This window comes from Oncorhynchus keta, chromosome 5, assembly GCF_023373465.1.
Source record: "Oncorhynchus keta strain PuntledgeMale-10-30-2019 chromosome 5, Oket_V2, whole genome shotgun sequence".
Classification (NCBI taxonomy): Eukaryota; Metazoa; Chordata; class Actinopteri; order Salmoniformes; family Salmonidae; genus Oncorhynchus; species Oncorhynchus keta.
The window spans coordinates 16,887,765-16,903,181 of NC_068425.1; the positions used below are offsets into that span (position 1 = coordinate 16,887,765).

Below are 15,417 nucleotides of genomic sequence, written 5' to 3' on the forward strand. Positions count from 1 at the left end.
TTGGATCTCGTTTTTCTCCCAAGTTCCCAGTTGTCTTAAATGCACTTAAGTTGGAAGTAGGAGATTTCCGAGTTCCCAGTTGTTTTGAACGCAGCATACAATTCCAATGGAGTTTCCCATCTTGTCATAAGTATCTGTTAACAGTGGCCAAGGTTTTGTCCATGCAGGCCCACTCTCTGAGAAGATAAGTATCACCAAAAGAGCAGGGAAGGTAAAAAGTCAGGTTCTACCAAGATTTGAATCAGATCGCTGGATTCAGAGGGCTGGAGTCCAGAGTGCTAACCCTTACACCATAGGCCTGTTCTGGCACTTGGTGGCAGTCGATGGGCTCTGCAAATAGAGATAGTGCCAGTGCAAATAGAGACAGTGCCAGATTATATTTTACAGTCTAAATGTAAAATGCAACAAACTGCAACAGCCATAGACTGTAAAAATGGACAAAGAGGCAACTGCACACAAGATACCTTGAACTAATGAGATGCCTGGAATGTGATGATACCTTTACCTCAAGACAGTACCACTGACTGGCACATACATGTATTGCATGGAGCCACATTACATAAAATACTTTGATGGCGTACTTACCCAGAATTGTTATGTAGAGGATCAGCTAAAGCATGCAATGGACCAATCCTTGCACACCTCTGTCAGGAACATGAAAATCAAACAAAACTGTTAGACACTGACTTAGTGTTGTAGGAGATTTAATGAGCAAGAAGCCAATGTGCATTGATGTACATGCATCTAAGCGCCATGTAACAGCTGAAAATGCAACAACCTTATATATATATATATATATTCAGTCTTGTTCTTCATTTGCACAAAGGATATATATGAAACATAACATTTTGTGTGTAATAGAAAAGTTGGTCGAACTAGAGCAGAAAAATCTAATAGCATCATGTGACACTTGGTGGAAATGTATGGTACTGCAAATAGGGCTTTGGGTCTCTTGCATAATATATGCCATTTAGCTGACGCTTTTATCCAAAGCGACTTACAGTCATGTGTGCATACATTCTACGTATGGGTGGTCCCGGGAATCGAACCCACTACCCTGGCGTTACAAGCGCCATGCTCTACCAACTGAGCCACAGAAGGACCATCCAAGTTGCATCCAAGTTCTAAAATAGACTGAAAATCAATCAGAAAATGAACTTACAGACTCACAAATACAATTTAAAAAACACATTTCTGCATGATCAAATTACATTCAGTGAGGTGAGATGAAATAGCACTTGTCCATTTGGGACATATAGAGTTCTGTCCAAGCAGTAGACTTACAGCCATTTACATAACTGATTTCTTACTTTTTATTACAGTCTTCTTGTTTTTTGGGGATGCTGGTGCCTTAGGATTCTTCAGAGGCTTTGCTTTGGGCTTGGTTGGCATGGGTTTAGCCTTTCCTGGCTTGGCCTTTGTCATTGTCACCTTGAGGAGAGTGAGTTTGGGTTCGATTGATTTTGTATCCTTGAATCATTTGAGGGTCTTGCTAGGAGAAGCACTCTCCCCTGGACAGCTCTTAAAGACATGGACATCCCTCACACTTTGGCCCCGGAACTCAGGAGAGTGACCACAGGTGGCTGTCATCTTCAGGCTCACATTCTCCATCCACCTGAGCAGAGAAAGGGGACGCAAAGTTGTTAGAGCCTGAGGGTTAGCAGAGTTAAATAATTTGTGTGTACCTCTCCCTGACCCAGTCTGTAATACCTACATGTTTCAAGCAGACAACTATAGTCCCTATGCCCAAGAACGCCAAGGTAACCTGTCTAAATTACTATCGCCCCATAGCACTCTTGCTTTGAAAAGCTGGTCATGGTTCACATCAACACCATCATCCCAGACACACTGGACCAACTCTAATTTGCATACTGCCCCAACAGATCAATCTATTGCATGCCACACTTCTATCTCCCACCTGGACAAGAAGAACACCTATGTGAAAATGCTGTTGATCGACTACAGCTCAGTGTTCAACACCATAGTGCCCTCCAAGCTCATCACTAAACTCAGCACCCTGGGACTGAACACCTCCCTCTGCAACTGGATACCTGATGGGTCGACCCCAGGTGGTGAGGATAGGCAACAACACAACCGACACACAGGGGCTCCTCAGGGGTGAGTGCTTAGTCCCCTCCTGTACTCCCTGTTCACCCATGACTGCGTGGCTGCGCACGACTCCAATGCCATCATTAAGTTTGCTGAAGACTCGACGGTGGTTGGCCTGATCACCGACGGTGATGAGACAGCCCATATGGAGGTGGTCAGAGACCTGGCAGTGTGGTGCCAGGACAACAATCTTTCCCTCAATGCGAGCAAGACAAAGGAGTTGGTTGTGGACTACAAAAAAAGGAGGGCCGAGCACACCCCCATCCACGTTGACCGGGCTGTAGTAGAGTGGGTTGAGAGCTTCAAGTTCCTCGGTGTCCACATCACTAAGGAATTAACATGGTCCACTCACACCAACACAGTTGTGACAAAGGGGCAACCATGCTTCTTTCCCCTCAGGAGGATGAAAAGATTTGGCATGGGCCCTCAGATCTTCAAAAAGTTCTAAAGCTGCACCATTGAGAGCATTTTGACTGGCTGCATCATCGGTTACTAATGCAACTGCTTGGAATCCGACTGCAAGGGACCACATTTGTATTAATTTATCAGACATTTTAAAATGTAGATGTTCCAAAGGCATGCATCAGACGCTTATATGCAGCTTGTATGCATGGAGGCCTGGAGATGCGAAACCATGTTTATGTTCATTAACGGTATATTACAGTGAGAGCGACAGGCTTTTGCTTGACAATATCCGGCTGACAACCCCCAAGCCATAAGACTGCTAAACAAGACTGCTAAATAGCTAATCAAATCGCTACCAGGACTACCTGCATTTTCCCTTTTTTTGCACCAGCTCTCTTGCACTGACTCTATGGACACACATTGAACTCTACCTACACACTCACACATAGTTACACTGACATTGCAACACGCACATTACACGCGCACACATGCGTACTGACGCCACACACTCTCACTCTCACATTTGGACCCCAGGAAGATTAGCTAACACTACAGCGATAGCTAATAGGGATCCTAATAAAAATTACAAAATGACCACACGCTGCTGCTGCTATCCCTACCTATATGTACATTGCTACCTCAATTAACTCGCATCACTGCACATCGACTCGGTAGTGGTTCTCCCTGTATATAGCCATGTTACTTTTCCTTGTTATTGTTATTTGTTAGTCACTGTGTATTTTTCTTTGTGTCAGGATTTCACTGTTAATCTACACCTGTTGTTTAGGAAGCATGTGACAAATAAAATGTTGATTTCATTTATGTGCATGCATGTGCATGACTCCCTTGCACAGCAGCATCCACAAACTGGTCATTTACGTAGCAGTGGACTACTGACCTGCGGAGTGGCAGCAGGGTGCAATCACATAGCAGGGGGTTGTGGGCTCAGGTCAGGCAACTCCTCCAGCTGGTCCCCCCCCCAGAGACAGAGTGGTCAGCCCAGAGCCCAGCCCCACCAGGGAGTCTCTGGACATCTATGAACGGAATAGAAGCAACCACTCAGAAAATGGATTCTTCATAGAAATTAACGGGCAGTTTTTCATTGATAACTTGAAATGCTATTGACCAGAATTCTGCAGATAGAGATAATTTCTCAATGCAAACCTGGCAAAATACATCTCTTTATCTTTTATTTTACCTTTATTTAACTAGGCAAGTCAGTTAAGAACAAATTCTTATTTTCAATGACGGCCTAGGAACAGTGGGTTAACTGCCTGTTCAGGGGCAGAACGACAGATTTGTACCTTGTCAGCTCGGAGGTTTGAACTTGCAACCTTCCGGTTACTAGTCCAACGCTCTAACCACTAGGCTACCCTGCCGCCCCATCTCTCTTACCTTCTCCAGACCCATGTCATTCATCCTACCTTAGGCTCTTGGACACAGGAAGGAACGCCTTTGGTTCGACCCAGCGAATGGAATTTCTGGAGAGCTCGGTCAAACTGGAGGCCTTGGACAGCCCGTCGGTAAGCACCTCAGAAAGCTGATTGGACCCCAGATGAAGAGTGTCTAGGTGGGCGGACTTGAGAGTGCCGGGGGCTATAGTGGCTATGGTGCTATTGGTCAGGTAGAGACCTCTCAGCTTGGGGACTGAGGAAAGCTGGCCTGCCCGCTCCAGCTTACCGACAGTGTTCCCAGATGGAGCACAAGCAGGCTGGGCAGGGGGCCAGGGCAGCTCCAGGGAACATGGCCAGCTGGTTCCCTTCCAGGTGGAGGTAGGTGATCTCAGGGGCCCCAGTGAAAGTCTGTGAGCCCAGGGAGGTGAGTTCATTGTCAGACAGGTAGAGGTAGACCAGGCCTTTCAGTCCCCGGAAGGCACCGCCTTCGATCTCACGGACCTTGCAGTGCTCCAGATGCAGAGAGACCACCTGGTCTGTACCAGGGAAACTGTTGCTAGGGATGTAATGGAAGTGGTTGCTGCGAAGGTCCAGGAGCTGGGTATTAGAGGGGAAGCCGTAGGGGACTTTGGTGTGACCACGGTTCTCACATGTGGCGTGCTAAGCCTTCACCTAAGCAGGGGACAGAGAGAGGGAGATGGGTTCAGAGGGACATTTTCAAACAAGAATTGGAGAGCAGTTTTTATATGGATGACGGAATTATCAGTCCAATTCTTCTCTGAGTATGATGGCAAGTGTGCTGTCATGGCAGCAAGTTTGAACATCATTTGTGGCACAACATTGCATCATCCCTCAGCACCCCATACACCATCTCAGTATTAACAACAACAGCAACTCACATTGCAGTCACAGTTATCCAGACACTTGCTCTTCTTCTTAGGCTTGGCTGTGGGCAGTGCACACTCCCTGCTCTCCTCCTGGTCTTTTAACTCCTCCTTTATCATGTCCTCCCTGCTTCGGCAGCGCAGCTCCATAGGCCCCACTGCCGTCAGAGAGGTGAGGGGAACCTGCGCAGACCCCAATCAACTTCACCTTCCCTTTCTTGGCCCACTCCTTCAGGGGCCTCAGGTAGCAGTTACAGTGGATGGGGTTTCCTGTTAGGTTGAGGCGGGCTAGCTCCAAGGGGCCAGAGAGGGGCTCCAGGTAGCGCAGCTGGTTGTGGCTAAGGTCTAGGTGGGAGAGGAGGGTGGCCTGGCACATGTCTGTGTCTGCGAGGTCCTGGAGGGACATGTGGTCCAGGTAGAGGTGGGTGAGCTTCGGCATGGAGACAGTATCCTCACCCAGGTAGGTCATGGGGTTGTAGCTCAGGTCCAGGCGGGTGACTTGAGCCAGTCTTAAATAAAGGAAAGAAAATGGAAAGAGCATAAACAGGTCAAGTGTCATCAAGTTTAAATACTATTGGACCAGGGCACCATTGCACAATAGTGTCAGACATCTGCACAGTTTCCCACCGGGTCATAGTCTTTGTGGGGAAGAAATGCAGCTCATTGTGGTTGAGGCTGAGGCGTGTGAGGGTGAAGAGGCCAGCGAAGGCCTCCATGGCCAGGTTGTTGAGGGAGTTGCGACTGAGACGCAGCCACTTGATGTTGTGCAGGCCCCGGAAGGCCATGTTGGGGATGTAGACCAGCTGGTTATGTGTGAGGGACAGCATGTTGAGGAAGCCCAGCTGAGTGAAGGCCCCTGGCTGGATCTCTTCAACACGGTTATGGTCCAACGTCAGCTGCTTTAGGGATGACAAGCCGTCAAAAGACTCCTGTTGGATGGGGAGAGAGGGAGAAGACATGATGCATGTGACATTAAACAGCTAAGAAAAGTTGGTGGATGGGAGTATGGCCTTTGTGCAAGAAGTGACAGCTATGTGCATGTAACAATTTAACTTAGGCCATCCCCTCGCCGAGCTCGAACCAGGAACCCTCTGCACACAGACAACTGACACCCTCGAAGCATCGTTACCCATCGCGCCACAAAAGCCACGGCCCTTGCAGAGCAAGGGGAACAATTACTTCAAGGTCTCAGAGCGAGTGACGTCACCGATTGAAACGCTATTAGCGCGCACCACCGCTAACTAGCTAGCCATTTCACATCGATTACATGTACAACATAACTTGCACCTGAAAGGTACCATGTAGGTATCAATGTTACTAGAGTATTCTACGTCAATCTGATCTGGTGCTTCACTCACCAAAACTGACATTTATTTATTTACCCCATGTCCCCAGTGGAAGTGCCAGCCGCTACCTCACCTGGTAAAGGATCTCAATGTTGTTGTTGGCCAGGTTGAGGGAGACCAGGCGGCCCAGGGTGCGGAAGGCCCCTTCACGCACCGCCCTGATGTTACACTGCTGAAGGGTGAGGTGCAGGATTTGCAGGATCGCATGGGTCGGAAGCACCTGGATGCCATTTTTACTCAGGTCCAGTTTCACTGTAATTTGAGGGAAAGGAATTAGGAATGAGAAATAGAAAAAGTAGGGGGGGTTTAAATATGGAAAAGGAAAAAGGAAAATGTGTGGGTGGATGAATAGCAAAATTACAGCACTGCATGCATGCCATATATTAACGTTTAAACCATATCAAATAACTTGCAAAACATCCATCATTGATCATTTTGATTCATTGGCATCTCACCTCATCTATGATGGGGGGAACCTGAGTCAGATTCTTGCCGATACAGGCCATGGTGAGTTTGGAGTTGTCGCAGATGCAGAACCTTGGGCACTTTCACGCTTGAGCTGGTAAAAGTATGACCAAGAGCATCAAAACTGCAACTAGACAATCAGCAAAGGAACACATCTGTGGGGTTTTTGGGAAAAAGACATCAAACACAAACGGGGTTTGACTGTAGGCCTAATGTAATGACAATTATGCCATTTTTTACAGTCTCACAACTTTGAATACATATTGTAAATACAGTGAAAATAGTAGAATAGACTACTTCTTATAGCGACAAGGGAACAAAAATATTCAAAGACATGGAGAATCCCGTCTCCAACTTGGAAACCTTTACGCACCGAAAGGCTTTCACTCGGGACTCATAAAAACACTTTTCCAATGCCAGGAGGATTGTACGTTTTTATTTAACGCATATTTAAAGACTTAAAAGTTTAGTTATTGAATCTAAAAATAATTATCTGGTTGTTATTCAGCAGCATTCCATAACATTTGCTATTTGATAAATATTGTAACTTTTTAGAATGTTCCTATTGTATATTTAAGATGATAAACGTACCTTCATGGTTGAATTTGTCAAATTTGACATCCAATGCTTTTAGTATGTACCCTTCCCAGATAGCTTTATAAAGTTTCCTACTCAAGGAAGTGTAGGTCTGTATATAATTGTTCCACTGTGTAGGAGCTGCGCGCAACGGAGAATATGAGTGCCAAGGGGTTCACGTACATACTAGACTTCTACATTTCTAGAATGACTGAGCACTTGCAACAGTGAGGGGTCTCACAAACACTGCTTTGATAAATTATTTTGTTGGGTCTCTCGGCCCCTGCGAAACCTCACCTCAAATGAACACTTTGGCAATACATTTTTTGATAGATTAGAGGTCAAAGGTAGCCAACTGTCCCACTGGCATAGACGTCAATTCAATGTATATTCCAAGTTGATTAAACAACATTGATTCAACCAGTGTGCGTGTCCTACATAAAATAAAATTATAACATGATTATAACATGCCAGGGTTATTTCTAAATACGTAAATTACTCTATAATTTGCCAGTTTTTTTTGTGTAGCTTTTAAAACCAGAGTTTAATTAACAGTAGTCTGCTTGCACAACCTGGTCTCTGAGCATTTCTTATTATTCTGTATGTAAATCCGAGACACTCCATTTGGTATGATATGTTACCCTTTGTGTGGTATGTATTAATTTGTGGATGTCATCAACAATTTCGTATGAAATGTTATACAAATTACAATTTGTATTAAATGTTATGAATTTGCAAAACGTACAAGATGTAACAAATTTGCTAAATGTATGATATGTTACGAATACTAGCTAGGTGGCTAACATTAGCTAGCTTGCTGACATTAGCTAGGCTAGGGTTTAAGTTCAGGAGTTAGGTTAAAGAGTTAAGATCAGGGGAAGGGTTAGCTAAAATGGTTACGGTTACGGAATGGTTAGTTTAAAGGGTAAGCTTTCATTCTAAGTAGTTGTTAAGTAGTTACAAAGTAGCTAAAGAGTGGTTGAAGTTGCTAATTAGCTAAAATTGTCCGGATGAGATTCAAAACCTTTGGGTTGCTAGATATTCGAGATATACGCCCACCCATCCACACACACCCAGACTAACCACCTGACTTTCATTTTTGTAACCATGCCAAACGTTAACATATAATACTACGTTTAGTGTCCTGGATTTACTTTTACTATGTTACGTCTAGTCTATGAGACCAGGCTGGCTACCAATCTCACTTCCAGTAAACTACCCACTACTCTTAAGGTCACTGGAGTGCAAACTCACTGAATAAAATATATATTTTTAAACACAGCAAGCTAATGGAAAAGTGAAGGGCTGTTTTTCTATGCTTGAGAAGAGGCAGCAAACTGTGCCCAAGAATGGGTCTGGTGAAAGCATTGCTCCAACCTTCACTAGTTTAAAAGTGTAGAGCAGCTTGCCATTAAATTGGTTAATGCAATTAACAAAGATCAAAGACTGATGTGGTGTACTTATTTAATATTAGAAATACTGTATGAATCCGTTATGGATATGTAGTTTATCTATGACCTTTTCAGCCCATTCAACTGAGTTAATGTCCAACAGTTTATTCATTCAAAAGCACATCCCAGGCCTAATCTCTTTCCCAGATGAAGTGGCAGGTCCCCATACAAGTGGATCAAGTACAGTGGTCTGCTGCTTCCTTGAATAGTTGGCTTGCTCTATGCATTTTAGCCCCAACACATTCTCCCTTATCTGAGAATATTTCCAGTAAAAATGAAGGTTGAACAGAAGGTGTTGTGTGCACCTTGCTCAGTATTAGCCACAGGAGCATTATACACTGAACAAAATTATAAACACAACATATAAAGTGTTGGTTCCATGTGTCATGAGCTGTAATACAATATCCCAGAAATGTTCCATACTCACAAAAATGTTGTGCACAAATGTGTTTACATCCCTGTTAGTGGTTATTTTATCCTTTGTCAAGATAATCAATCCACCTGACAAGTGTGATAGATCAAGAAGCTGATTAAACAGCATAATCATTACACAATGACAATAACATACCACTCTAAAATGTGCCGTTTTGTCACATAACACAATGCCACAGATGTCTCAAGTTTTGAGGGAGCATGCAATTGGCATGCTGACTGTAGGAATGTCCACCAGATCAGTTGCCAGACAATTTAATGTTATTTTCTCTAACATAAGCCACCTCCAACGTAATTTTAGAGAATTTGGCAGTATGTCCAACCGGCCTCCCAACTGCAGACAACCACACCAGCCAAGGACCTCCACATCTGGCTTCTTCACCTGCGGGATCGTCAGAAATGGTGGGGGGTGCTGAGGAGTATTTCTGTCTGTAATAAAGCCCTATTGTGCAGAAAACTCATTCTGATTGGCAGGGCCTTGCTCCCAAGTGGGTGTACCTATGCCCTCCCATGGCTGCACCCCTGCCCAGTCATGTGAAATCCATAGATTAAGGCCAAATTAATTTTTCAATTTACTGATTTCCTTAGAACAACTGTAACTAGGAAAAATCTTTGAAATTGTTGTTTATATTTTTATTCAGTGTAGGTTTCAACATTTGGGATGGGAAAGAACCTACACCCAGAACAATAGTTTCTTCCTACTGTAAAAAGTCAATATGGTTGAATTAGATCCTTATTCAGGGTAGTGCTTGCTAAATTGTAATGTTCCCAGGCCATCCAGTATACGGAGACACCGAAATAGTCTGTTATAGCTGCGACAAAGAAATCAACACATTTATTCAGTTCTTCCCTTTTGATTCAAATCAAAATTACATTTCCACAGCAGCCCATATCACACATTTATATTTTATATCCATTTAACCCTTTTTTATTTTAATATAAAACCATTACTTATTGGGTAAATATGGAGAGAACCTGTGTTTAAGATCACATTTCAGTCCTTTCACTGCAGGTGAGGCAGGATAGACCATTCTTCTCCCAAATGTTTATGTCTGTAATATTTCAAAATCGGTCCATCCATAAAATAATGTATGTCCATAAGATGATGGGCAAGGCTCCTGCTGTGAGTCTTCTGAGTTGGCGAAATAGAGTGCAGTGCAACAGTTAAGTCCTTGTTGTGTGCGCTAAGGGCCCCCTTATGTCTGGGGGTGGGAATTGTTCTGTTCATAAATCCGTGAGAGTGTCTGTGTGGTCCGGTGTGACTCAGTTCTCAGGCCTGAAATGCTCCAGCGTGGACTTGAGGATGTTCCTGGCGCTACTGCACGACTCCAGGGCCTGGACGTGTCTGAAAGTCACAAATATACAGTCACACCGTTGCAATGATGGACAGTTGTACCTTTCATCTTTACTGTTTTTAGACACAGCAGCCTTACAACATAGGCACATGGGTACAATGTGCAATTTGGAGCATGTTGGCAATATCCTTGGTGAACTTTGTGCCAATGTGGTGTGTTTATCTGCAGTCGGAGAGGGTACCTGAGAGCTACGCTGCCGCCCATCACTCATGCCCTTACCGGGACATGAAGGCCTCCAGCACAGCGATGTGGTCCTGGGGGAAGTAGTCCTGACGCACAACGTACTCCAGGGCCTGCAAATGACCAGGCACCACATGTACTGGCTTCACCTTGTCCTCACTCTGAATGAGAGAGAGGGGGAGATATGAGGACTACAATAATACAAGGCAGAAGAAAACCAGGAGTTTTTCTACAAATTCATAGAACGTGTACCTTGAGGAGTCCCAGCATTACTAACAGCGATGATACAAAGTTGTAACCTTGGAAGGAGGGGCTTGCGAAGGCTTTCCTGAGAATTGCATCTGCATAACAAAAAGAGGACATATATACTTAACATTCGGTCATACAGATGAACGGAAACAGTCACATATCCATGGACTCAGTCATCTGGCCCCATGCCTTCAGTAAGTACTCAGAACTAAGATAAGTGGCCCTTACCAATACTGTCTAGGACAGCACTCTTAACCTGTTCATCTTCCTCATTGTACACAGAGGAGATTTTCAGGAAAGCCTCCGCTGTCTTACCAGCATCAGCCACATCTACCTGGAAAGAGAAGAACAAGGACAAAAGGTTAAACACGTCACCATCAACCTGTTTCAGCCTACTGACACACACTGTATGTCACCTCAGGTTTCCACTAAGTAGTTTGCTGTGTAAGGAATTCATGACAGGGTGTGTTAACCTGCTGTTCAAAGAGCAGGGCCCTCTTGGTGCCCAGTTTGAGCAGCTTGTCGGGGGAGGGGAAGCAGAGGAAGGAGGCGGCATCTGGGGATCGGGGCACTGACGGAGGAGAGGAAACCTGATTCACACTGCTGTACTCTTCTTCCTCCACATCATCTTCATCATTCTCCTCATCTTCATCACCCTCCTCCTCGTCTTCATCACCCTCCTCCTCGTCTTCATCATCCTCCTCCTCGTCTTCATCATCCTCCTCCTCCGGCTCCCCTTCATCATCGCTGCAGGTAGAGACAAAGATTTTCTCATGGCGGCTTGTGATAAAAGATAGGATGGTTGAGCTCCAGTGTGGGTAAGTCTAAAAGTATAAACTCATTTAATATTTCAATCCAGTACCTGAGTGATCCCAGCAGGTCTCCCATGTTCAAGCCATCCATTACCTCTCTGAGATCATCACAGCCCTCCTCCCCCAGGCAGTTACCTGACAGTACAAACACACAAAACACAACAACGTCACACATGAACTCTACAGATCCTACGAAAACATTACTAGCCAATGCAACATTTTCAATCCAGTTTTCATGTGTTGTAAGTCAAGTGTGTATCCATCATGTACCATTTAGGTCCAGTTTCTCCAGTGTGGCTTTGCCCTCAACTGATTGTGCCACCAGCAGTGCAGCTTCTCCTGTGATCTCCCCAAATGACAGATTCAGCTCCTGACAAAGACATAAAAAAATATGGGTATGAGTCAGGTGTATGAACACACATGAATTAACAATCAAGTGCAGTAGATGTTCCTGCAGCCAAGGGTGGGACCAGTGCTACCCTGTACCTTGAGGATGGGAAGCCCCTCAGTGACTGCCTCTGCGATGGCTATAGCCCCCTCGGAACGCACCAGACAGTCTCCAAAGTTTATCACCTGGATACTGCGCAAATGTTTCAGAGCCTGAAGGTGGAACAAAACACTCAGTGTCAGTCATAGTATGGCAAGTGCATTTGAGCATACATCAACTTCATGAGGGTTTCATTGTCATGCGGCCTTCGTACACAAGGCAAACCACTACTGTACCTGTGCCATGGCGATAGCTCCTTTCTTGGTGAAGGTGTTGTCGTTGAGGTTGAGGACCCGGAGCTGGGGGTTGTGTTGCATGGCAGTGGCCAGAGCAGTCACCCCAGGGTGGTTGATCCCATTCTGGGGCACATGCACCTCCTCCAGACTACCCATCAGCTGAGGTCATACAGTAGCATCAGACAGAGATAGCTATATAGACAGTATATGGCTTGTCACGGTCAGTACAGTTTAATCATAAACTCAGTGGCATTACGTTGGGAGTGTTCAAGGAGCTTTTATCCATGCTGCTGCCAGTACTAATGCTAAAGAGCTCCATGTGAACCACTGTGGTGATAAATTGCATATACTCTACAAGTCCAGACTGTCAGAAATTCTGATATGTTCAGCTCAGGAGCCAGTGTCTGTACCTGGAAGGCCTGGGCAAGGGCAGTGGCCCCATCGTTCTCCAGACGGTTTCTGCCTGCGATGAACACCTTTAGCCCAAGGGGGGTGCCCTGTGCACTGGACTGCTTATAGCACTCCGTCAATGCCGCAGCTAAGATCTGAGGAGACCACACATACAGAGCACAGTGAAAAAACTATGTTGGAAAAGTTACGATTGTCATGATAGATATTAAATCATGATATCATTATTCAACCTTAACACAAGCTAAACATTTCATGATAAGTTAAATTAGCTTTAGATATTCTCTGAAATTATACTGAGGGGGGGCAACTTTATGTTGTGGAGTCTGCTCAATAACACAATGCAGCTCCTATCAAACTGGAGACATTCTGCCCACCTTGCCTCCACCAATGCCCATGCCGCAGTTGTTGAGCCTCAGTTCCTGCAGTGTGTGACAGGCAGTGCTCTTAAGCAACTTCTCGATGCCCTTCACCCCGTCTGGTCCAAAGGCGTTGTCACTGAGGTCCAGCACGGTCAGTCTGGCGCCTGCTGTCATTAGCGCCGCACCCAGGGAGTTCTGAATAGGGGTGATGAAGGCTGAGTTTACAATCCCAGACCACATTTCACCTATCAAAAGGGAGTAAGTATTTTTTAAATATTCTCACCAGGGCTGGAGGGATCTCAGAACGCAGTCGCCCAGTAAACATGTCACTCCAGTAACAGTACTGAGGGAGAGAGGGTTATATAAAGGGTCAGCTAAGTATTGTCTAGCTAGAGAGAGATATATATGACAGATATGAAAGCAAGATGGAACAGAGCCAAAAGCAGGTATCTCATCAAAATCAACATATGAGATCATCCATCTTTCTCAGTGTGGCAGTCAGTGGAATCAATACCTGTCCTCTGTACCATGAACAATGCAATCAAAACACACTTCATCTCATAATCACTCTGTGACTGGTACCTTAAATTCACTCTTTGTCTCCAGGGCCTTAGCGATGGCCTGTGCTGCCTCCACCCCATAAGTGTTCCCCTCCAGCCTGAGTGCTTGCAACCCCTTGAACTCCTGGATCTCTTTCACCATCTCTTCCACTGGAAAGAAAGAGAGGGAAAGATTGAAGACACAGACCATGATTGTTTGAAGAACAATACATTGGTCTCCCGGGTGGCACAGTGGTCTAAGGCACTGCATCTCAGTGCAAGAGGAGTCACTACAGTCCCTGGTTAGAATCCAGGCTGTATCACATCCAAACGTGATTGGAGTTTTTTTAAATACAACAACAAAAAACATTTGGCATTGATTGGATACCACATTATACTTGAACAACCTATTGGATGACAATTGAAGGAGCATAAGCATAATGAGTCAATGGTCAATGGTTGGAATACTTACCAGATTGTGCATTGTCAAATTTGCGTCCTTGGCCTTTATAACTCAACTCTCCCTCAGTCACCTGAGTTTTGGCCAGAGAGTCGGCCAACTGTGCAACAGCATCCGTCGCCATCAGGACACCTGGGGAACATACTAACTTATGAACAAGAATATGCACTACTTACTTAAGCAACACATAATATATGATCAATTACCACCTAGTAGAGTACCTGCCAAAGACCTAGCGTTACCAAACACACATGCAGTTTGAAGTGACGTTATAAACATTCAGTTAGCTAGCTAGTTAACTTTAGCTAATATACACAGGGGGTGGAAAGTTGCTATGTCTGTAAACGTTGCTATCTTGCTATCATTGTGCTACCCTCTGGAAAAAGTGGAAACCCTTGCTAACTAATGTTAGCCAAGTAGCAATATATGTTTATAGTGTCGTAACTATCTGCCAACGAGTTATAAACACTTGGCACACACCATCTCATGCTAGGATAGTTGAGGCTAACTAGCTAGGTAGAAAAAGCTGAATATGGTTGATCATTTCCAATGGTGTGATAAAGCTGGAAATGTTCGACAAGAATGCAGCCATCAAAGCAAGTTACTTAACGTTGTTCTGACTTGACAAAGTCATAACATACTAGCTATAGTTAGTTAGCTAGCTAGCTTAGCAAGAGCAGGGCATGCCCTGGTAAGGCATCGACCAATTTGATCTGATAAATATGGCACCTCCCCTCACGTGTGACCTTACTAACGTTTCCCTGAATACATTTGCAAACGAAAATGTCTCTGAAGCAGTATGAAACGTGTATCAATGCTTACAAATTCGAAATTTCTGCGTATAACTAGTTGTTTCCAGAACAGCGCTATCTGTCACACAAGCTGTCTCCCGCTCGGTTCTGACGTTTAAACACTTCGAGGACCATGGCTGACGCGGGACACACGGGACTTGTAGTTCCAGGCAGTTTCGTAGCCCCATCTTCTTCTATTACATCATGGCGGTCCGCAAACAAACGTTAAAGTGTATGCCGCCAACTACTGTGCAGGAATGTACGATTAATCATGATCTGCTCAATTCTGCACTACCATTAAAAAGTAATACGAATACAAATACAATAAAAAATAAATCCCTATTAACTTCTACCCCCCCAAAAAAAAAAACACTCCACAACCCCCTACCCCGTTAAACTTCTACCACCCTCTCCCCCCAAAAAACTCCCCAACCCCCTACCCCGTTAAACCATATCATGCTGAAACACTCCACCCT

General features: G+C 44.8%; 1 protein-coding gene and 1 pseudogene across 3 annotated transcripts; both read right to left on the reverse strand.

Annotated features, from left to right (window-relative positions):
• Nucleotides 1-733: 733 nt before the first annotated feature.
• Nucleotides 734-6,598, reverse strand: LOC118384172 (chondroadherin-like protein; annotated as a pseudogene).
• A 3,071-nt stretch (nucleotides 6,599-9,669) lies between these two features.
• LOC118384583 (ran GTPase-activating protein 1-like) lies at nucleotides 9,670-15,130 on the reverse strand. 3 transcript variants are annotated; one of them, XM_035771236.2, is made up of 15 exons: nucleotides 14,973-15,130; nucleotides 14,163-14,282; nucleotides 13,734-13,861; nucleotides 13,435-13,494; nucleotides 13,167-13,346; nucleotides 12,792-12,926; nucleotides 12,382-12,540; nucleotides 12,145-12,258; nucleotides 11,929-12,028; nucleotides 11,709-11,793; nucleotides 11,320-11,593; nucleotides 11,075-11,180; nucleotides 10,850-10,938; nucleotides 10,637-10,758; nucleotides 9,670-10,407 (listed from the first exon to the last, which is right to left on the reverse strand). In XM_035771236.2, the coding sequence occupies exons 1-15, from the start codon at nucleotides 15,127-15,129 to the stop codon at nucleotides 10,326-10,328; spliced, it is 1,911 nt and encodes a 636-aa protein (XP_035627129.2). In that variant the 5' UTR covers nucleotide 15,130; the 3' UTR covers nucleotides 9,670-10,325. The 3 variants fall into 3 exon arrangements, with proteins under 3 accessions (XP_035627129.2, XP_035627130.2, XP_035627131.1); XM_035771237.2 differs by having other exon boundaries at nucleotides 10,599-10,758; XM_035771238.2 differs by lacking the exon at nucleotides 14,973-15,130 and adding an exon at nucleotides 14,772-14,892.
• Between the last annotated feature and the right edge of the window lie 287 nt (nucleotides 15,131-15,417).

What these genes read in the sequence shown, in the direction of transcription:
- LOC118384583 (XM_035771236.2), bottom strand. Translation starts at nt 15,129, where the DNA reads ATGGGGCTACGAAACTGCCTGGAACTACAAGTCCCGTGTGTCCCGCGT. An exon ending in CCCTTGCCCAGGCCTTCCAG is followed by an intron (nt 12,541 to 12,791) that starts GTACAGACACTG and finishes GTATGACCTCAG; the next exon opens with CTGATGGGTAGTCTGGAGGA. An exon ending in TAATGCTGGGACTCCTCAAG is followed by an intron (nt 10,759 to 10,849) that starts GTACACGTTCTA and finishes TCTCTCATTCAG; the next exon opens with AGTGAGGACAAGGTGAAGCC.